Source organism: Microcebus murinus, chromosome 19, assembly GCF_040939455.1.
Source record: "Microcebus murinus isolate Inina chromosome 19, M.murinus_Inina_mat1.0, whole genome shotgun sequence".
Taxonomy (NCBI): Eukaryota; Metazoa; Chordata; class Mammalia; order Primates; family Cheirogaleidae; genus Microcebus; species Microcebus murinus.
The window spans coordinates 2,510,732-2,532,773 of NC_134122.1; the positions used below are offsets into that span (position 1 = coordinate 2,510,732).

Sequence of the window (22,042 nt, forward strand, 5' to 3'; positions counted from 1 at the left end):
TATAAAATTAGCCGGACATGGTGGCGCATGCCTGTAGTCCCAGCTACTCGGGAGGCTGAGGCAGAAGGATCACTCGAGCCCAGGAGTTTGAGGTTGCTGTGAGCTAGGCTGACGCCACGGCACTCACTCTAGCCTGGACAACAAAGCGAGACTCTGTCTCAAAAATAAATAAATAAATAAATAAATAAATAGAATTTTAAATTTTATTCCATTTTAATTTTTTTTTTTTTTTTTTTTTTTGAGACAGAGTCTCACTTGTTGCCCAGGCTAGAGTGAGTGCCGTGGCGTCAGCCTAGCTCATAGCAACCTCAAACACCTGGGCTCAAGCGATCCTCCTGCCTCAGCCTCCCGAGTAGCTGGGACTACAGGAAGGCACCACCATGCTTGGCTAATTTTTTCTATTTTTGGTAGAGACGGGGGTCTGTCTCTCTCTTGCTAAGGCTAGTCTTGAACTCCTGACCTCAAAGTGATCCTCCCTTCTTGGCCTCCTAGAGTGCTAGGATTACAGGCGTGAGCCCCGCCCGCCTCCATTTTAATTAATTTAAACTTAAGAGGCACACGTGACTCTATCCTAGCACAGCACAGACTTGGGGGTAGACTCTGTCGGAGGAAAGATTCCAGGGTCAGAATCCTTGAGCCACAGCTGGCCGTGACTGCCGGCACCCTCCCTACCCACCCACTCCGGTTGGCGAGGCTCCTCCCCTCCCGCCTGCTCCCAGGGGGAACTCCTCCGCTCCCTGCTACAAAAGTTGCAGGAATGGAGGAGAAAGATGTCTCCGTGCCACAGAAGGAAAGATGACAGTTAGCATTTGGGCAGACTCACAAAGACATAGAGAGGGACCACTTTGGAGAAGGCCGTTTTACTTTGGGCATTTGGAACACATTGCTGAGGCCGGAAGCAACGTCTCGGGAAAGGAAGCACAAAGGCGGACGTGCGGACGTGGAGGCAGAGAGAGGTGGGGCGTGCAGGGAAGGGGCGTCCCTGTGGGCCTCAGCTGCCGCGGGGAGGTGGCGCAGGGTGAGGCCGGCAGAAACACCGGCTAAGCTAGTAGAGCGTCTCCCGGGCGTGGGTTCGCAGGTGGCGCAGCAGGTGGGAGTTGCGGCTGAAGCTGCGGCCACACTGGGAGCAGGAGTAGGGCCTGGCGCCGGTGTGCACGAGCAGGTGACGCAGCAGGTTGCAGTTGCGGCTGAAGCTCTTGCCGCACTCCGTGCACTCCTGGGCGGGCTCGGCCTGCTCCTGGCCCGGCTGCGCGTGGGTGGCCAGGTGCCGCTGCAGGTGGGCGTTGCGCCGGAAGCTGCGGCCGCATGTCGGGCAGCTGTAGGGCCGCTCGCCGGTGTGGCTGCGGCGGTGGCGGGCCAGGTTGGAGCTGTTGCGGAAGCGATGACCGCAGGTGTCGCAGGCGTGGGGCTTCTCCCCGGTGTGGATGCGCTGGTGGCGCGCCAGGTGGGCGCTCTGGCTGAAGCCCTCGCCACACTCGCTGCAGCGGCAGGGCTTCTCACCGGTGTGGCTGCGCCGGTGGCGGGCCAGATCCTGCGTCTGGCTGAAGCTCTTGCCACACTGGGTGCAGTTGTGGGGCCGCGGGCCGCCGTGGGTCAGCAGGTGGCGGGCAAGGCCGGCCCGCCGCATGAAGCGCTTCCCGCACTGCGGGCAGGAGTAGGGCTTCTCGCCCGTGTGCACCCGCTGGTGGCTGACTAGCTGTGAGCTCTGGGTGAAGCTGCGGCCGCAGGCCTGGCACGAGAAGGGCCGCTCGCCCGTGTGCACGCGCTGGTGGGCCGCCAGGTGCTCGCTGCGCCGGAAGGCCTTGCCGCATTCGCTGCACGCGAATGGCCGACTTTTGGAGTCCGGGCAGAGGCGGTCCTTGTCCCTGGTGTGGATCCGCAGGTGGCGCTTGAGGCTGGAGCGGCGCTGGAAGGTCTGGCCACATTGGGAGCACAGGACGACGGCCAGTTGCGGCGCCTCCGTCACCTCGGACTCGGTCTCGGGGGCGCAGGCGGGCGTCTGGTCCTGGGCGTGCGCCAGCAGGTGCTGCACGAGGCTGGCGCGGCGCTGGAAGCCGCGGCCGCACTCGGCGCACAGGAAGGCGGGCTCGGAGGAGTGCGTCAGCAGGTGCTTGCTCAGGTGCGAGCTCTGGCGGAAGCGGTGGCTGCACAGGTGGCAGGCATGCGGCCGCTCGTCCGTGTGCGTGCGCATGTGCAGCTTGAGGATGGAGCTGCGGCCGAAGCTCTTCCCGCAGCTCAGGCACAGGAAGCAGCGCGCGCCCGGGTGGGAGCGCAGCTGGTGCGCCTTGAGGCTGGCGAGCTCCGGGAAGCTCCCCCCGCACTCGGTGCATATGAACTGCGTCCCCGGGTCTGACTCGGGGGCGCCCCCGGCCACTTTGACCTCCACAACCTGGATGCTGCCATGGGCGGTCCCTCCTCCATCAGCGTCGCTCGTGCCCGAGCCCGGTCCGAGCGTCTGGGCGAGAGGCTCCGCTGGGACCGCGGGACTGTCCGCCTGTGGCTCCGCAGGGGCAGCCGCGGGCCAGGTAGTCCCTCTGGCCTCTTCTTGTTTAAACTCCTCCTTGTCTGGGGTTCTGCTTCCAAAGCCTGTAGAATAAGCAAAAACAGGGATGGTCCAGCCCATTTCAAAGGGCTTCTAGGAATCACGGAACCCAACTGACCTGGAAGTGGAAAGAAACCAGGATCCTGCACAGCTGGGGGGGGAGTAAGGATACCCCTTTTTTGACCACCTATTATTTTTTTTCAGTAAAGCGCACATAACATAAAATTTTCCACAATAACTATTTTAAAGTGTGTAATTTGGGTCCCTTAAGTACACTCGCAGTGTTGTATGATCATCGTCACTATCTAGTTCCAGAACTTTTTTGTCCCCCTAAATGGAAATTCCATACCCATTAGCAATCGTTTCCCCGGCCACCAGTTTTAAAAGTTTGCAACTGATGTTTACACGAGGCACAACAGACACCAATGAACCTTAAAAATCCTCCACCACCACCTGGGGGGGGGTGTGCAACTTGAGGCACAGAAAGAGGGTTTGGTGGCAGTGACCCAGGCGAGGGCTGCTTACCCCCGGGGCACACGGGCCAGGCCTTACTCGCTGGCACATCCTCAAAGGTCAAGGACTCCTGAAACAAGAGCAGAGAGCCCCGGTGAGTGAGGAACTGGGCTGTGGGGCCCGAGGGGAAGGAAGTGACTTCCAGGATTAGACTAAGAGAGACATGCACTTGCTAACACCACAGTGTCAGGGAAGGTCCCGGGGAGGGGAACCAGCCCTGCTCACCAGCACGGCCACCAGCTCCTGATCTCGGGAACTCTCCTCCGGCCACGGCGAGGGGCCCTGGGGGGCCGGCAGCACTAGGGGGAAGGAAGCGCTGTTAGAAGGCAGCCCTGCCCACCGTGTGGCTGCAGGCACATGTGTCCATCATCGAGGCCCCGTGAAGACATCTTGGCGCTCTCCCATCCCAGTCACCAGAGGTGGCCCCACTCCTTGCCCCACCCGGCCACCCGGCACCCAGTCCTCCGCCTCCCAGGGCATGAGCTCCTCACTGCTTTCTTGCAGGGCCTGGAATGTCCCCTGGGGACTCAAGCTTGGCGTCTGCTTTGAACTTGGGGGGTGTCTCCACTGTCCCAGCTCGGCAGGCATGGTGGGTCCTGGCTGAGGTGGGGGCAGTTCATTCGACGGACCCAGGATTAGAGGGTCTTCTGAGGGCACCTCCTTTTTGGGGCTGTGGCTGGGGACCTGGGAAGGGCTCCACTGTTCCTCCAAGGCGACCTCGGCACGGGGATAATTCTTGCCACTATTAAAACTAAAATCCTGTTCAAAACACATCCATGTTAGGCAACGCACAGGGGGGCAATCTGTGTCCTCCTGACCCCGAGGGGAAATGGGACAGAGAAGTGGGAGTCAGATAGGGAAGGAACCGCCTGATGGTGGAAAGTGGAATACCCAGAGACTTCTTGCTGGGGGGCCAAGTCCCCGCACCCCCCCTGCTGTCCAGCCTGCCACCCCCCACACTCTCACCAGCGGCCCGGCGTGGCCGGACTCCCTGCGCAGGCCCTCCAGCAGCAGCACCACCTCCTCGCCGTCCCTGAGCTGCTGCCCCTGCAGGCGGCCCAGGAGGTGCGGGGGCAGCACGCTCAGGAACTGCTCCAGCACCAGCAGCTCCAGGATCTGATTCTTGGTGTGCAGAGCTGGCCGCAGCCAGTGGTGGCAGAGCTCCCGGAGCCGGCTCAGGGACGCCCGTGGCCCCATGTCCTCCTGATACTGGAAGCATCTGAAGAGCTGGTGCGCCACCTCGGGCCGCAGCCTGGTCTCTGGCCGCCTGGGATACTCCTGGCCAGCGGCGTCCTCCTCCTCCAGTTTGACCTCCCCACGCTGCTCCTGCTCCTGGGCAGCCAGGACTGGTTCTTCAAGCATCTTTCACCCTGGGGGCCGCCTCCCTGCAGCTGGCCCACTCCCGGGGCTCTCTCCTCCTCGCCCCCACACCTGTGGAGCTGGAGACCCCGGGTTAGCACCTGCTGCAAGGAAGCCAGCCCCCCGCCTGGGCCTCCGATGTTAAAAGATGCCCAAGCAGGCTCCAAAGGAATCGCTTCTCCTGCTGCTCATGGACAGCGGCCGCCGGGGCGGGACAGACCCTGGTCTCCGGTTCACCAACAAACCAAAGGCAGACAAACCTGAGAGTTCTGTATCATGGTCCCTGCCCTAGTGACTAAAGTGAGCATCGCTGGGAGAGACACACGCTGCCCTTCCCTCTTCCTGACACGGCCACGGGGAGCCCACAGTACCTTCAAGACGGGTCCCAGTCGAGATGTTTAATCTCGATCCAGTCCGGCCTTTAGACCCAACTTCCAGCTCACAGGGCCTGCCGAAGAATATGGAACCCGCCGAACAACCAACCAAAGACACAACCACACACATCTCCAAGACAGGACGCTTGGGGAACCACTGGTCTGGGGCCCTGGGTCCAGTGGGTGCCATGGGTCCAGTGCCCGAGCGCGTAAAGAGCCATCTCGCCCCAGTGGCTGAACTTTGGATCCTCATTTACTTATTTTTCTTAAAGGCTCTAAAAGACATTCTGGGGCCAGTTGGAAAACTTTGAGCATGGTTGGGCACTAGATGATATCAGAGCTGACTGCTGACTTCTGAGGTCCCTTCTAGTCCTGTGGCACATAGCAAATGTCTGTGTCTTAGACGTGCTGCTGCACTTTCAAGTTCTCTGGATGTTTGAGAATTTTCAAAATCAAAAGTTGGTGGTTTATGATATTAATCAGACTTCTTATAAAAAAAAAAAAAAAAAAAGTTGGTGGTGGCCGGGCGTGGTGGCTCATGCCCGTAATCCTAGCACTCTGGGAGGCTGAGGTGGGCGGATTGCTCAAGGCCAGGAGTTCGAAACCAGTCTGAGCAAGAGCGAGACCCTGTCTCTACTATAAATAGAAAGAAATTAATTAGCCAACTAATATATATAGAAAAAATTAGCCGGGCATGGTGGCGCATGCCTGTAGTCCCAGCTACTCGGGAGGCTGAGGCAGCAGGATTGCTTGAGCCCAGGAGTTTGAGGTTGCTGTGAGCTAGGCTGATGCCACGGCACTCACTCTAGCCTGGGCAACAAAGCGAGACTCTGTCTCAAAAAAAAAAAAAAGGTGGTGGGGTGGGGAGGAGTTCATGCCTGTGCCACCTCCTTGACCAGGCACCCTGACCCTCACTTCATGGCTCCGGGAACGGCTCCCAGAGACCAAGGCCAAGTGGCGATCAGCTGAGCAGAGCAGGGCCAAGCTCCCCCTGGTGCTCTAGTCCCCCCTTCCACAGTCCCAGCCCAGAGGCTGAGAATGGGGTGAGCCCAGGGAGCCGAGATGGGGCAGCCCAACCCCAGCGTGGAGCAGGGCAGGGCCGGCTGGAAAGTGGGTGTTCACGGAAAGAGAACAGAGGTTTCTGGAGAGCTGAGGGGAGGTGGATCTGGCCTGGGTGGTTGGGTCCCCTGATGGGAGACTGTAGACTGCAGCTTGCAGAGTTTTGTGACAGGTGAGTCCCTAAGGCAGGCCCTTGGCCTCGCTCAGCCCAACAGCCTCTGCTGGACAGGGCCTTGGGAGCCAGTGCTTGGGAGGGAAAATCAGTCATTTCTCTTCCCATCCTCAATTTCCTAAAAAAAAATTCTGGGGAGTTAAATCCAATCTCTCTCCCCCACTGCAAGACCCCATGGTAATGGTCCCTAAAAAAAATTTTTTTTTTAATTCTGGACTCCTCCCTCATTTATTCCATCACCTCTGTGGGGAGTCCAGCCCAACCAGAGTCCCAGTAGCAGTAAAAAAGTCATTGTTTCTATCTGGCCACCAGGGGGCGCTGGTTCCACGGGACCAGCGCTCTCCTTCTACCTGCTCCCAAGTACCTCCTTCCACTTGCTCCCACCCGGGCAGGGCTCCCCGCTTGTCTGGGCAGCCCAGCTACCAAGGGGAACCTCCCAAAATTCAGCCTCACTGGCAGGGGACTCAATTCTGCCAGGCTCAAGGCTTATGCTTTTCTTTTTTTTTTTTTTTGAGACAGAGTCTCGCTTTGTTGTCCAGGCTAGAGTGAGTGCCGTGGCGTCAGCCCAGCTCACAGCAACCTCAAACTCCTGGGCTCAAGCAATCCTCCTGCCTCAGCCTCCCGAGTAGCTGGGACTATAGGCATGCGCCACCATGCCCGGCTAATTTTTTATATATATATATCAGTTGGCCAATTGATTTCTTTCTATTTTTAGTAGAGACGGGGTCTCGCTCTTGCTCAGGCTGGTTTTGAACTCCTGACCTTGAGCAATCCGCCCGCCTCGGCCTCCCAAGAGCTAGGATTACAGGCGTGAGCCACAGCGCCCGGCTACTTTTCTGAACATACACATTTCAGACAGGGGTCGTTTTATAGACATGGAGACCCAGGCTCCACCCCCAACCCCTGTTCCCCATCAGGGCTGCAAAGGAGCCTCCCCAAGCCCACCTACCCTCCACGCCCAGTGGGCACCACAGGTGGGGAAGGGAAGAAAGCCCAGGCACCACTTCCCACCAACCTAAACAGCACAGCACGGGGCAGAGCCCCACACATGGCAGCGGATGCACAGGAGGCGTGCATAGGTGCTACCTATTACTGTTTTCACTGTTGCTGATACAACACCAGTGACCACAGCGCACGGTGACTGACAGTAGTGTTGGGCCCATCACTGACCCGTTTTACAGCTGAGGACACTGAGCTGAGGCCCAGAGATGCAGACACTTGCCGGAGACGGTAACCCAGCCTTGGGCAACTTCCCCCTGGTGGAGGGGCCAGGGAGAAGCCAGCCTAGTGGAGAACTTTGGACAGTTCTTTGAGCCCCTTTAATTTGGGCCCCAGGGTCTCTGAACCTCCTTCTCAGGTGTGGTAAGTGAGGTGGGGTGCGGTGAGTGAGGTGGGGTGCCAAGCATGCTGAAGAATGCAGGCCTGTGAGCCTGGCTAAGAGAAGGACAGGGACAAGATGCTAAAACATGACTGGGGGCCTAGCTCCTGACCACCTGCCCAGCCTCCGCCATCCCAGCAACTCCCCTCACCTTCCCTCCCTCACCCCCTCCAGCTCCCCTGCACCTCCCCTCAGCCCTTCAGACCTGGACTCCATCCCGCACTTGGGCATCTGCAGCCCACTCCCACCCCCACCCTGTGAGGCTTTTCCTGTCGCCCAGCCTCCTCCCACCACTGGAGCCATCAGGGCTGCAAAGGAGCCTCCCCAAGCCCCACAGCACACCACCTCCTGGTCTCTCCCCCGCCCCGCCAGGGTGCCACTGGGCTCCAATCAGAGTTGAGTGGATTCCTCCCTGTGACCCAGGGGCAGGAACCCTGTCAAGGTCGGTGAGTGTTTATGCAGCAAACCTTGATGTAGGTTAGGAAAAATAACAAAAATGGCAACAATCATGGCCACCTCTAAGTTGTAAAAATTAAGTGATGCCTAGAACAACGTCTAGGGCAGAAAAGGTCTTTGATAAATGTTCAAGAAAATGGGGTTTTGTTTCCCTGGTTCTTAGTAATGTGTAAAATACCCAGTCACTCTGTAGGAGTGGCGGGCAGGTCCCAGGTGTGCGTCCGCCCGCACTGCCCTTGGGCCCGCTCAGTCACGCTCTCGCCCGCTAAGCCATCATTTCTCCATGTGATCAAGGCAAGGACCCAGCTCAAGGACGACGGTCAACTCGCTCAAGGTCACACCAGGTGTAGCCGCAATCGGCTCTAAAGTGAGAGCGTGGGTCTAGGCCTTTGTGGAAAAGCTCTGAAACAGAAAGTGGCCTGGTTTCCCCTGCCCAGGGCCGCTTTCCTAGCCTTAGCCAAATTGTCACAGCGTAGGCCATAAAAAAATAAGAGGATTCCAAATTCCAGCCTTCAGGCCTAGCCACACCAGGAGGCCGGAACCTCCAGGTGAGGTCTCTGCCAAAGGTTTTTAAAAGGTGGAATTTGAGGCAAGTAGGCTCCAGAGCGCCTCTCCCTCCCCCCGTCTCCGGGACAAAAGCCCTGTGAATATGCGCATCCGTGGGGGCGGACCGGGCAGAGCGCTGGGGGAGGCTCTGCACCTCCGTCCAACGTTTGACCAGCGAATGGTGGAGCCTGGGCAGTGGACTGGCACGGGCTGGACCAGCTGGGGTGGACCTGGGCAGTGGACTGGCACGGGCTGGACCAGCTGGGGTGGAGGTGCAGCCATGGGACCCACCCAGACCCCGTGAGAGCACAGAGCTGGGAGGGGGCAAAAGATGGGGTCCTCTGCGGGGAATACTCCCTTTACCCTGGAAACAGTCGGCAGGTGCCGGGTTCACTCGTTTTTTTGTTGCTGGGCTCTGCTCCCAGTGCTGGGCTGAGTGGACAAGGCCAGTCAGTCCCCACCCAGGCACACGTGGGGCCTGCCTCCTTCTTCAATGCCACAGGAAGTCCTGTGCCCCCCCCCGCCCGTGCCCCTACCTCCACAGGTCCGCTGAGCTGGCTGGCGCTCCCCAGAACAGACCCCTCTGCATCCTCCCAAGACCTCCCTCCACCCCTCCCCCAAGGCCCGGAGCCTGCCTGCCCCCCACAAGCTGCTGCGAGCCCCTAGCGCCTGTCCTGGCCGCGGCACCCCAGGCCTCCCTCCAACTCACCACTCGGGATCCCCACACAGAGGCAGAGCCGCTGGGGGGTTCTCTGAGGACGCAGGGCCAGAGCCGGCCTTGGCCAGCCTGGGGAAGGACTCCAGGAAAATGGAACAGGAAGTTCCCTGCACCAGTCCCATCCAGGTGAAGAGGGGCTTCCTACAGTTAACCCTTGACCTCCCAGTTTGGGAGCGGGGTGGGGAGAGGGCGGGGCCAGAGAAGTAAAGACAAAGTGGCGAATCCAGATTCCAACCCCAGCTTGCAGAGGTTAGGGTATAACCACCCCTCCAAGCCAAAACTAACTCCCTCCAGATCAGGCCTTGTGGCCCCCAAGGGTCTGACAATCTGTACTTTTTTGGGGGTGACAAAAGCTGCCATTTATAAATGCCCACTGAATGCCAGTGCCGGGCTCTTTGCTAGGCTTCTCATTCATGGGACGACTCCTTGCCCGGGGTCTGCTGTGTGCCAGGCACTGTTGCAGGTCTGAGGACAGCGGTAAACTCCAGCAAGGATGCCCTTGCCCTAGGGGGTTACATTCCAGGCCACGGGAGCAAACTGTGCAGGCGCAAAGAGGACAATGAAACCGGGCAGGTGTGCTGGGGCTCCCTGGGAAGAGAGGGTGCTTGATCTGCACCAGAGTCCCCCAAGAGTCCTGCCAGGTGGCTTTTGTCCCAACCTTACCAAGGATGTAGCAGCGGCTCCCCGCCAAGGGAAGTGACCTCACCAGCGGGGTTTCAGCCCAGCTCTAAAGCCAAAGTCGAGCCCCTCCCTGGGCTCCAGGGTAGCTCCTTGGATCATGTCCTCGGCTGCATCCCCCTGCAACCCTACCTGTCCTGGAGAACCGAGCCACCTGCTAGGTGACCAGGTACTCGGGGCTGGCCGCCCCTTGGCCAAAACCTCTCCGTCTGCCACGGGGCTAGGCCCTGCCTCGCTCTGGCTCCTCGGGTGGGTCTTTGTTTCCTTGTGCTTAGCCACGCCTGAGCTCATCTTGTCCCAGATTTATTTATTTATTTGTTTAGAAACAGTTTCTCTCTGTCACCCAGGCTGGAGTGCAGTGGCGGGATCACAGCTCACTGTAACCTTGAACTCTTGTGCTCAAGCAGTCCTCCTGCCTCAGTCTCCCAAAGTGCTGGGATTACAGGCGTGGCCACCGCTTGTCCCTTTATTTCTTAGTCATCCGGTGTTGTTGGCTTCACTGGGCCCCAGCTCCCTGCAAACAGTGGTCTGCCTCCTTGCTCTGCTCCGCGTCCTCCGCTCCTGGCCCCGCGCCTGACACACGTCGGGACCAGGAAAAGGCGGAGGAGCAGCCGGGCAGGGTCTGGGGTCCCCCGGGGCTTGCACTTGGCCGAGCTGCTCCCAGGGCACGGCTGGGCTGGGACTCCCGCCGCCGGGCTCCCCGCCGGGCCCAGGAAACCCCGCCCCAGGGAGGTCGGCCCGAGGGGCGTGGCGGCGCGGGCGGGCCGGGGCGGGCGTGCGGGGCTGGGCTGCCGTCCCGGGGCGGGTTCTGTGGAGCTGAGCGCCCTGGGCAAGGGGCCTGCCACTCAGGGCGGGAGGAGGGGTGACGCCACCCGTCTTTGAGAAGGGAGGGAGCAGGAGGAGGTCTGTGCAGAGCCGGGAGTGGAGGGGGCCCCTCGCCCCTGCGGCCCCACCCCTGCTCCAGGCCGAGCTCGCCCGTGTGCGCGGCTGTACACCGAGGCTCGCTAGGTTGGACCGCACCCCCGACTAGCGACCCCACGGCCGTGGCCTCGGGGGGCGAGGTTGCGTGCCTGAGCCCTGGGGGCTGGGGCAGCTGGGCCGCCAGCAGCGGGCCCAGCGTGGGGACACGGAGCGGGACGGGAACTGGGCCCCGTGAGTAACGGTCTGGCCCGGCGCGGCTGGAGTTGAGCGCCTGGCAGAGCCGGCTGCAAACACAGACTTCCAGGGCCTCCGACGCCGGCGCGTCACCTTTCCTGGAAATATGCCAGAATGGCAGAGACCAGACCAGCTTGACCTAACCACCAAAAGTAGCATTCAGGCAGAAAGGCAGGACCCTGGAGGGAGAGGAGACCCACGCGAGCTGCTGGCCTCCTTCCTTCCTAAACCTCCGCCTGGGCGTGGGCTTTAGCTGACATGGCGCTCCTGGCCCCTGCGTGCAGGTACCGTCCTTCAGTCATCCATTCCGGAGATGCCTGCTTTCCTCACGCGTGTGCTGCACTGTCCCTGACTCCCAGCGCGGTGCTGAGTGGAGCAGACAGTGAGGCTCACTAGTCTGGGCAGGACAGATCGCCACACCGGGGATTCCGTTTGACTTTTATTAATTCAAGTTACTTTGCAGGAAAAAGAGCTTAATGAGCACTAAAGTCCCTTCGAATTCTTCCTGGTCTTTGACAATACGCTCTCCTGCCCCAGGGCTGCCCTCTTGCAAATGCTTACAAAGGCCCTGGGTTGTCCCATCCCATTTGCTGATGGGCAAACAAGCCCCCAAAGCGGAGACTTTTCATGTAAATCTACATATTTGGGGCATATTTCAATATCTCCTGAAATTATCTTGAAAATGCACACTTAAATTGTTCTAATTGTCACCTAAGATATTTTTTGGAAGTAGTGTATTTATTTATTTTATTTTATTTATTTATTTTTTGAAACAGAGTCTCACTCTGTTGCCTGGGCTAGAGTGCCGTGGCGTCAGCCTAGCTCACAGCAACCTCCAACTCCTGGGCTCAAGCGATCCTCCTGCCTCAGCCTCCCTAGTAGCTGGGACTACAGGCATGCGCCACCATGCCCGGCTAATTTTTTCTATATATTTTTAGTTCTCCAGCTAATTTCTTTCTATTTTTAGTAGAGACGGGGTCGTTCTTGCTCACGCTAGTTTGGAACTCCTGACCTTGAGCAATCCGGCAGCCTTGGCCTCCCAGAGTGCTAGGATTACAGGCGTGAGCCACCACGCCTGGCGGAAGTAATGTCTTTAAAGAAAACAACAACCCAACTCATTTATTTATTAAATGTTAAAGTTGGCTGGGTGCAGTGGGTCACGCCTGTAATCCCGGTGCTTCGGAAGGCTGAAGAGAAAGGGTCGCTAGAGCCCAGGAGTTGGAGACCACCCTGAGCAAGAGCAAGATCCCGTCTCTACAAACAAAAGAATTTAATAGGAAAAGTAGTCAGATGTGGTGGCGCGCACCTGTAGTCCCAGCTACTCGGGAGGCTGAGGCAGGAGGATCGCTTGAGCCCAGGAGTTGGAGGTTGCAGGGAATTATGATGATGCCACTGCACTCTAGCTCAGGTGACAGAGCGAAACCCTGTCTAAAAAAAAAAGAAAAAGTTAAAATCTAGTATCAGCCAGGTCTGCAAAAGCACCTGAAAATATGTACCGACTAGCGAGGTCTTCATTTTTCCTCTTCAGAGGTTGCAGAAGAAAAACAAGTTTTCCTGCATTTTCCATTTCCATAGGATTCCACCGTTTAGAATAACTCAGGGCAAAGGGAGAAATAGTTCTCTGAGAGGCAGTTACCTCTTAACTGCCTGTCTGCAAACTGCCTTAGTAACCTGTTTTCTGCATCCCTAACCCCAGCGTTTCTCCTCTGGGCAGTCGCAGCCTTGCTGGAGCCAGGGCTGGTGTTTCTGAGCAGCCAGGTCCCCTCACTAAGACGTGCTGGGGGCTCCGACAACAACGCAGGTGAGCCTTGCGCCTGGCCCAGCCTTCTGCCACTGTCTGTCAATTAGCTGTCCTCCAAGCTTCCTATCCTCTTGTCCCATGGCAGAAGCCAGCTTTGGCTCCGAAGGCCCGAGTTGCCGTCTCAGCTTGGCTGTTGCTGCTGTCTGTGTGTCCTCTGCAAAGTACTTCGTGGAATCCTTTTGTTCTGCACCTCAAAGGACTAAATCCACACAGCTCAGCCTGGTGAGGCCCATCCAGCCCCGTCTCCCTCCAGTCTCACCTGGGCCCTGTGCCTTTGCTTGCCACAGTGCCGGCTCTGCCTTGCAATTCCTGAGCGCTTGGCGCTGCCCCCACCACCGGTGTCCCTGCCGCTTTGCTGGTTCCCTGCCTTCCTAGAGCTCAGCCTTTCGGGGGACCCGGCCCATGTCCACCCTTTGGAAGTGTTCTCTCCGGCCTGGCGCGGTGGCTCCCGCCTGTAATCCCAGCACTCTGGGAGGCCAAGGCGGGAGGATCACTTGAGCTCAGGAGTTGGAGACCAGCTTGAGCAAGAGCGAGCCCCCCGAGCCCTGGTCTCCACTAAGAATAGAAAATATTAGGCCTGGCTGGGGTGGCTCATGCCTGCAATCCTAGCACTCTGGGAGGCCGAGGCCCCGTGGGAGGATCACTCAAGGTCAGGTGTTGTTTTTTGTTTTTTTTTTGAGACAGTCTGGCTTTGTTGCCCAGGCTAGAGTGAGTGCCATGGCGTCAGCCTAGCTCACAGCAACCTCCAACTCCTGAGCTCAAGCGATCCTCCTGCCTCAGCCTCCCGAGTAGCTGGGACTACAGGCATGTGCCACCATGCCCGGCTAATTTTTTTCTATACATATTATTTGGCCAATTAATTTCTTTCTATTTATAGTAGAGACGGGGGTCTTGCTCTTGTTCAGGCTGGTTTTGAACTGCTGACCTTGAGCAATCCGCATGCCTCCGCCTCCCAGAGTGCTAGGATTACAGGCCTGAGCCACTGCGCCTGGCCAAGGTCAGCTGCCTGTAGTCCCAGCTACTCGGGAGGTTGAGGCAAGAGGATTGCTTGAGCCCTGGAGTTTGAGATTGCTGTGAGCTAGGCTGACACCATGGCACTTTAGCCGGGACAACAGAGTGAGACTCTGTCTCAAAAAAAAAAAAATAGAAATATTAGCCGGGAGTGGTGTCATGTGCTGCAGTCCCATCTACTCCGGAGGCTGAGGTAGGAGGATCTATTGAGCTCAGGAGTTGGAGGCTGCTGTGAGCTATGACAACGCCCACACATTCTAGCCAGGGAAACAGAGTTAAGACTCTTGTCTCCACACACACACAAAAGTGTTCTCTCTCTGCGCATTCTCGTTTCCTTCATAGCACTTATCACAATGTGTAATTAACTTGCTGATATTTGTTGGGGCGGCTTTCATCTGTCTCCCTCACTGGATGGTAACCCGCGGGGCATGTTTATGTGGCCACTGTTCCGGCCACTATGCCCGGCCTACCCTTGCATTTATATTAACATTTTGCTTATCACCTCTTGTCTACTCGCCGTTGCTGCCTGGGTGTCTTGTAAAGGCTTCTGCTCCCGCCGCGCCTGTGAACCGCGGTTTGGAAGGGCAGAGCGCGTGGCAGAGGTTCCAAGTGCTGGGACGACAGCAGATGGACAGCAAAGATGACCTGATAACCATCGGCCCCTCGGGCACCTAATTCATACCTTGGCTGGTATTAAAATCGATGAGCAAACGTGACTTTCACAGCCAGGAGCGGGTCAATGCCAGGAGGCCATCAGGAGGGCTCATCCGCACTAACCATTTCCTTCTTTCTGTGGAGGCGCCGGGGCCCCCACGGGGCCACTCCAGGCGCCCTGGCGTGAGGAAGATGTGGTGTTCACATTTTGGGCAACAAACAGTAGGTTTGACTCCAAAGACAACAGTGCCCTGGGGATCCAAACTCACTTTCTTGGAGGTCAGGACAAAAGGAAGAAGTATCCAAAAGACCTTCAAGAACTGGCAAAATTAGAACAGGATGAAAGTTAATCGAATCCTTATCAAGGCTATTCTGCAAGGAAAAAAAAGCAGTTTTGGGGATGGGAAAGAACTCTGTTTCGAGTTTCTGAGGCATTTTAACCAGACACCTAGGTGTTGCCACCGGTGTCCACGCAGGAACCTGAGAGGTCTTGGGCTGGTCCCTGTGCGGTCGCCTGATGCTGTGTAACGTGGCCCCCACGTTGAGCGGGTTGGAACAGCGCCTTTGGCTCACAGTGTTGTGGTCAGGGGCACGGGCTGGGCTGGGCTGGGCTGGGCTGGGCTGGGCTGGGCTGGGCGGCACGCTGGGCTCCTGGAAGGGCCGTGCCGCTTCGCTGGGGTCCGGCGCTCACAAGGGTGGCCAGAGGCTCGACGAGGCAGACTGGGACGCCTGGCGGAGGCAGACGCCACAGTGGGGTGAGGCACGGGAGAGACTTCCTGGCGAGCATGAGGTGGGGAAGCAGAGAGGCAGCCGAGCCTGTCCTAGCAGACAGGGCCCCGGGAGGGCGGGAGCGGGGACAGGGCGTGTTGTGAAGGTGCTCAGGCAGCCCTCTGGGGAGGCCCATCGTGGCTGCCACGTGAGCGACTCTCTAGGAAGCAGATCCTCCTGCTTCATTTGATAGTTCAGAGGCCGGGCACGGTGGCTCATGCCTTTAATCCCAGCACTCTGGGAGACCGAGGCGGTTGGATCATTTGAGCTCAGGAGTTCAAGACCAGCCGGAGCAAGAGCGAGACCCCATCTCTACCAAAAATAGAAAGAAGTTAATTAGACAGCTAAAAATATATAGAAAAAATTATCTGGGCATGGTGGCACATGCCTGTAGTCCCAGCTACTCGGGAGGCTGAGGCAGAAGGATCCCTTGAGCCCAGGAGTTGGAGGTTGCTGTGAGCTAGGCTGATGCCACGGCACTCTAGCCCGGGCAACAGAGTGAGACTCTGTCTCAAAAAAGAAAAAGAGTTCAGATGACAGCCACCCTGGCCAATGTCTTGACAGCAACCTCATAAGAGACCCTGGGTCACCTGGTCAAACTGCCTCCAATTCTTAACCCACTGTGAGATAGTTTAAGCCCCATTGGTTTAAGTTTGGGGGTGATTTGTTATGCAGCCTGTCCCCCAACCACGCTTCACACCACGCTATAGTGGCTTTCCTAAACCACAAACCTGACCATGACCAGCCTCCCCATGCTTATAACCCATTGCTCTTAGGATCAAGTTCAAAACCCTCATCATCTCCTGAGCTCCACACCCTCAGACCACTGTCCCTGCCTGTCTCCCCGGCTCAGGGCCTCTGTCCCTCTGATGGCCATGTTCCAGCCACCTGGCAGCCTTCCCTGCCCCACAAGGCGGGTCAGGTCCCTCTGCAAAGTGCTAAACTTGTTACTCACAACACTTTTGAAGTGTTATTGGAGAAATGCCTTGGGGGAGAAAGCTGCCACTCCAGAATGGCTTTTCACAGTACTGTAACTGCCTTGCATTTTTGTTTTACTTTTATTTATTAAGTTATTTATTTAGAGATGGGGGTCTCAGTATGCCACCCGGGCTGGTCTCCAACTCCTGGGCTCAAGCCATCCTCCCACCTCAGCCTCCCAACGAACTGGCACTGCAGGCAGGCGAGAGCTGCCCCACCTGCTTGTGTTCTTGTTTTCAAGGAGTGAAGCAATGTCTGGAAATCTCCAAGTGGTCAAGCAAAAATAATTATTTACCATTCCCTCTTGGTCTCCTCATTTTAAGGAGTTCAATAAAGGCCCAGAACAAAGTCAGTACAGAGTAGTGGTCAAGGAGTGAGCTCCTGGGGCCAGACTGCCCGGGTTGGAGCCCACCTCTGCTGCACATGCTCTGCTGTGTGATCTTGGGTGACAGAGCCAGCCTCTTGCCCTCCCTGCAAAACAGGGTGATAATTATTCCTCCTCCTGGGCTGTTGTGAGGATTAAGTGACTCAGTGTATAAATGTGAGATGGCAAATGTCTAGCACTGACTAAAACACTCATTAAATGTTAATTCTTACTCATTAAGGGTAGACGCCAAGGTTGAGAGGCGTCTTAAATTTTTTTCTTTTGAGACTTGAGACAAGAGTCTTGCTCTGTCACCCTGGCTAGAGTGCCGTGGCGTCAGCCTAGCTCACAGCAACCTCAAACTCCTGGGCTCAAGCGATCCTCCTGCCTCAGCCTCCCAGGTAGCTGGGACTACAGGTGGGAACCATGAAGCCCAGTTAATTTTTCTATTTTTAGCAGAGATGGGGTCTTGCTCTTGCTCAGCCTGGTCTCGATCAATCTTCCCACCCCAGCCTCCCAGAGTGCAAGGATTGCAGGCGTGAGCCACCGTGCCCGGCCTTACAACTTTTGATCATGTATTTCTTTTTAAATAAAATGTTCTCGATCCTCTAGTGTGTATTATAAATGATTTATATTCATGGACTATAGTACTGATTTTTAAAAATAGACTTTATTTTTTAAGAAGTTTTAGATTTATAGAAAAACTGAGAGCATCATAAAGGGAGTCCCTGAAGAGTTCATGTCCATAAAAGAGAGTCCATGTACCTCACACCCAGTATCTTACTAGTGTGGTGTACTTGTCACAGTTAACCTGGCATTGATACATTAGTATTAACTAAGTCCATAGTTGATTTAGATCCCTTAGTTTTTACCTGGTGTCTTTTTTTTTTTTAATATTATTTTTAGTTGATTCGGCAAGTGAGTTGTTACACACTCCTTAGCGGATTCCGAATTCCATGGCCACCGTCCTGCTACACCTGGTGTCATTTTTTCTGTTCCAGGACCCTCTCCCCCGTACCACATGCCATTTGGTCCTTGTGTCTCCACCGGTTCTTCTTGGCTGTGACAATTTCTCAGACATTCTTTGTTTTTGATGAGGTGGATGTTCGAGGTGAAATGCCATTTTTATCACCTCATATCACGGGTACACAGTACTAAGCCGAACTATCACTGTTGGGGTTGACTTCAGTCACCTGGCGGAGGTGTTTGCCAGGTTTCTCTGCCGTAAACCTCTTCCCCACCACCCTCGTCCTCCTGCACCTGCTCTGCGAGGGAGTCACTTGCCAGCTCACACCTGAAGAGTGGGCGTCACGCTGCGCCCCCTTGAGGAAAGAGTGTCCATGGAACAGTTTGGAATTCTGTGTGGGAGACTTTTCCTTTTATTTAATCATTTATTTTTTATCAGTATGGATTTATGGATATTTAGTCCATACTTTAAGTTATAATCCAGTACTAATTTGTTTTATTACTCAAATTGTTCCCACTTTGGCCACGGGGAGCTCTATCCATTTGTTCATTTGTCCCTTTAAAAACATGTCCCATCCAGGGCGGAGAGGGAAGGGAAAAAAAAAAAAGAAAAGAAAAGAAAAAGAAAAAAAATGCTCCATAATTTTTAATTATTATTTTTTAGCATTTCCTCACTTTCTGGCACTACTAGACGTTCCAGGCTCATCTCAGAATCAGCCACTTCTCTAAGGAGCCCTGGATCTTAACATTAGTTAATTTTTCTTTTTTTTACATTACAAAGCATTCACAAAAATAGACTTTTTTAAGAGATAAATGTATGAAAGTTCTATGATTTTCACACCTAATGGATTACAAACAATATAACATAGATGTGTGTGAAATGAAGATCACACGACACGCAGAGGACAGAATCACAGGGCTGGGGTTGGGGAGGGTGCAGAGACAGCAGCAAGAGGGAAGGGTGAGGACACCCCCTGGAAAGGACATAGGGGTGGGTGCTTGGGCACCCCCACCCTCTGCTCTGATGCTGAGCAGGTCAGGTCCGAGTGCCTCTGTGGGCCCCATGCCCGCGGGCTGCACAGGCTTTTGTGTATGTATGAGTAAACGCAGCCTGAAACTCTACTCAACACGAGAGGGTCCTTTGCTCGAAGTTGGCAAGAGGTGGGAGCAGCAGTGAAGGGTATTTTGGGATGATGACAGTGTTTTGAGGACCCCTGTCCTATACTATCTCCCTGGGGTGCAGGTGTTCGGGGTTTTCTGGTCCTGAAGTTCACAGCTTGCCTAGTTGAAGCTGAAGCTACCAACCTTAATGATGAAAGAAAGAAGCACCTGGTGCTGCTGCCTAGAGATGCTCTTCCTGTCCCCCAGGGCTTGTCCAGGTCACGAAAAGGCTGTTTTCCCCAACTGTGATGGGCAGGCTGCCCGGCTAGCATAAGGGCTGAAATCCAGGAGCCGGGTTTGGGCCAGGAGAATGGATCTGGGGACGCTCCTCCAGGTGCATGACAGCCTCTCCATCTCCCCCTATTTGCAAGCTCAGATGTAATCTTGTTCATTCACTAGGAAACAGCAAAGGCTCCATGGTAATAGCTGCTGGCGTAGTTCCAGTTACTGCAAGGCCACAGGGTCAAGAATTGAGTAGCAAGTGGGGGACTAGTTAAGGAAATTGAATAGATTCATACAACAGAACATGTCCTAGTTAAAAACAAAACAAGGCTGGGTATGGTAGCTTGGCTCATGCCTGTAATCCTACCACTTTGGACTCTGGGAAGCCAGGGTGGGAGGATTGCTTGAGGTCAAGAGTTGGAGACTAGCCTGGGTGAGAGCCTGTCTCTACAAAAAATAGAAAAAGTAGTCAGGCGTGTTGACAAGTGCCTGTAGTCCCAGCTACTCAGGAGGCTGAGGCAGGAGGATTGTTTGAGCCCAGGAGTTGGAGGTTGCAGTCAGCTATGATGACACCACTGCACTCCAGCCTGAACAGAGTGAGACCTTGTCTCCAACAAAAACAAAGCAAAATAAACGCACCACCACCACCACCACAAAAAGGCAAAGCAATGCTGCGTGGGTTTTCCCCCCTATTTTTCTCTGTATGCTTTTTATTTTGAACAATCTTTAAGATATATGTCACATGCACACACACACAGAGGGGGCAGGTCAGCAGCATATGGTATACTCTCATTTTTGAAACATAACAAAACAACATCCCAAACAGGTGAGTGTAGGGGGTGGACTCCCGACCTGGGAGGCTGGACCGCGGGGCAGAGCCGGGATCGGCGCTTCATGGATCCGGATCCTCGCCCCGGAGGTTCAGTTCTCCCGTAATTAAGACTCCGGGGTCGCAGGCACAGACGCGGCCCCGGCATTCTCTGGCGGACGGCCCTCTGGCGCGCAGCCTGTTCCCCGACGTTTGGAGGCAGGCTCGAGGACCCAGGGACCCTGGCCCCGCCATCCTCATCGCTCTGGTTGCCCCCGCCCCCACGGCCGGGCAGGTGGGGCGCTGCGAGAGTCGGGCAAGCCGGAAGTTGCAATGAGGCAGCCGGACAGGAAACGCGGGGACACCGGCCCGGTCGGCCGGCACTAGGGTGACCCCTCTGGCTTGGCAGAGATGGCCTCAGGGGGCGCCAACGCGAGCGCGCAGGTGCGGACGGCTGGGCGGTGCCCGAAGGGGCGGGGCTGAGTGGAGGGGCGCGGCCAGCGGGGCTCCAGCCAATCACCGGCGTCGCCCGTGGGCGCGCGTGCGGGGCGGAGCAGCGGCGTTGCCAAGGCGACGTGCTGCCCGCGTCCGCGCTGTGTGGCTGCGGCGCTGGGCGGCGGGACTGGCGCGCGTGGGGCTCCCTGGCCTCCCGCGGCTCCGAACGTGTCTCCCGCGGGCGCGTGGGCTTCGGGGACCGGGTCGCGGGGTCGCCTGCGCGCCTCCGGGGACGAGCGGGCCGCGGCCGCTCGGCCTCCCACGCCCTGGTCTACAGCGGCCCTGGCAGTTCGTAGATATTTTTTGTTAGAAAGTTTTTATTCCCTGGAGCCACACCTGTTTAACGTTTCTACTGATTTCCCTTTCTTCTTCTTCAATGTTTAACATTTGCTCCGCTGTTTATTACTCTTATTTTTCTTTACCGATTTTACAGTTCTTTATTTTCCCCTGTGGTCCACTTTCCTTCCTAGGGCTCCGTCTCTGCCTTGCGTTAGTGCAGGTCTCCAGCCTGGCTTCGCCGCCTTAATTCGTGCCAGTTATTTTGTTCTTACTTCAGATGATGTTTTTCCTCTAATCTTCATTATTCTTTATGTCTTGAGTTAACCGTCAGGCCAATCTCTGAGAGCAGATAAGGATTTATCCACTGAAGGTGGAGTGTCTGCCTTAATCCAGGTCAGTAAAGCGGGCTGTACGGGAGTTGGCATTTGTTCAGTGTTTCCCATGCCTGCAGCTCTGCTGAGCGCCTTCATCGTATAGGTGATTCTTGGGAGGTTAGTACATCCCTAAAAGGGTGGCCTGTGAGTTGGACGTAGGCAGCAGGCATGTTCTGTTGGATTTGTTCTGAAATTTTAATGTTTTTGTCATTAATTTAAAAGGAGATTTCACATAGAAATCGAATTCTTTTTTGGCTGCTTACTGGACCTGCAACCTTCCTGTTTAAACAAAATATGATTTTGTAAAGGCTCTTGAAGTCCTTTTGCCCTCCCATCTTACACCCTGAAGCCTGCCCTGGAAGGAATTGCTCTCAATCCCTAGATGGGGTTCATATCTGCCACATAGTAAGTACTCAATAAATATTCTTTGACCAAGTAAATAAATACTCAGACTTCATTTGGCCTCAAACCTCTGGACTCCCCCATGCCCCACAATTGGCCCCTTTTGCTGGTGAAGAAACTTTTGCCCAGAAGTCAGGGCACACACACTTTTTGGGGACGTGGTGCACTCCTGGGACGGTGTGGGTTGAATTGGTCCCCACAGGAGTGGGTTCCCTTAACCTGAGCTCTGCTCCTTGTTGGCCAACTGAGTACTGTCATTGTTCCTGGGACCTGCCCCTCCCTTGCTTTGTTTCAGTTTATCGCTTACTCTGGCTTGAAAACAGTATTGACTTTTGCTACCATATTGTACGTCCCTCTTCTTGAGGATTAAAGCACCTAGAGATACTAACCAGAGACAAACCCTAGTGGTAATTTTTCTTTCATCAAATTGACAGTAGAATCCATAGAATCCCAGGACTCCTAAAACATGTTTAGCTCCAAGAGAGAGTTGTAAACTCAAGTGCTTAGGGGGCTAAGAAGGGACTGTGACCACCCAGCTCTGACAATGTCAGTCCATCATTACCAAATGTTCTGCTTTTCTTTATGTTCTAATTTTTTAAAAAATCGATTTTATGAGAACTCTTCTCATTTTTAAATGTTAGAAACTAAGTAAAAAAAATTAAAGTGGAGCCTGAGAGGTGGAATCTGAAGCTGCCTGTGGATCTGGAACCCCATGAGTAGTGGGGTCAGACCTCTCATGCCCTCTATCCCCGAGCTGGAGTGGGTCTGGAAAAATTAGATTTACCTACATCTTTGGGAGGGCAGGGCAT

General features: G+C 55.6%; 1 protein-coding gene and 1 long non-coding RNA gene across 4 annotated transcripts in view; both read right to left on the reverse strand.

Moving 5' to 3' along the window:
• Nucleotides 1–1,045: 1,045 nt before the first annotated feature.
• Nucleotides 1,046–4,417, reverse strand: ZSCAN10 (zinc finger and SCAN domain containing 10). Of its 3 annotated transcripts, XM_012743575.2 has the most exons (5): nucleotides 4,022–4,417; nucleotides 3,547–3,814; nucleotides 3,281–3,354; nucleotides 3,068–3,125; nucleotides 1,046–2,586 (listed from the first exon to the last, which is right to left on the reverse strand). In XM_012743575.2, the coding sequence occupies exons 1-5, from the start codon at nucleotides 4,415–4,417 to the stop codon at nucleotides 1,046–1,048; spliced, it is 2,337 nt and encodes a 778-aa protein (XP_012599029.1). The 3 variants fall into 3 exon arrangements, with proteins under 3 accessions (XP_012599029.1, XP_012599030.2, XP_075850986.1); XM_012743576.2 differs by lacking the exon at nucleotides 3,547–3,814 and having other exon boundaries at nucleotides 3,281–3,337; nucleotides 4,014–4,304; XM_075994871.1 differs by lacking the exon at nucleotides 3,547–3,814 and having other exon boundaries at nucleotides 4,157–4,274.
• A 16,210-nt stretch (nucleotides 4,418–20,627) lies between these two features.
• Nucleotides 20,628–22,042, reverse strand: part of LOC109729579 (uncharacterized) — a 29,829-nt gene continuing 28,414 nt past the window's right edge. The window contains exon 4 of the long non-coding RNA XR_012913470.1: nucleotides 20,628–21,018. This is a non-coding gene — a long non-coding RNA (uncharacterized LOC109729579). The remainder of the gene's footprint in view (nucleotides 21,019–22,042) is intronic.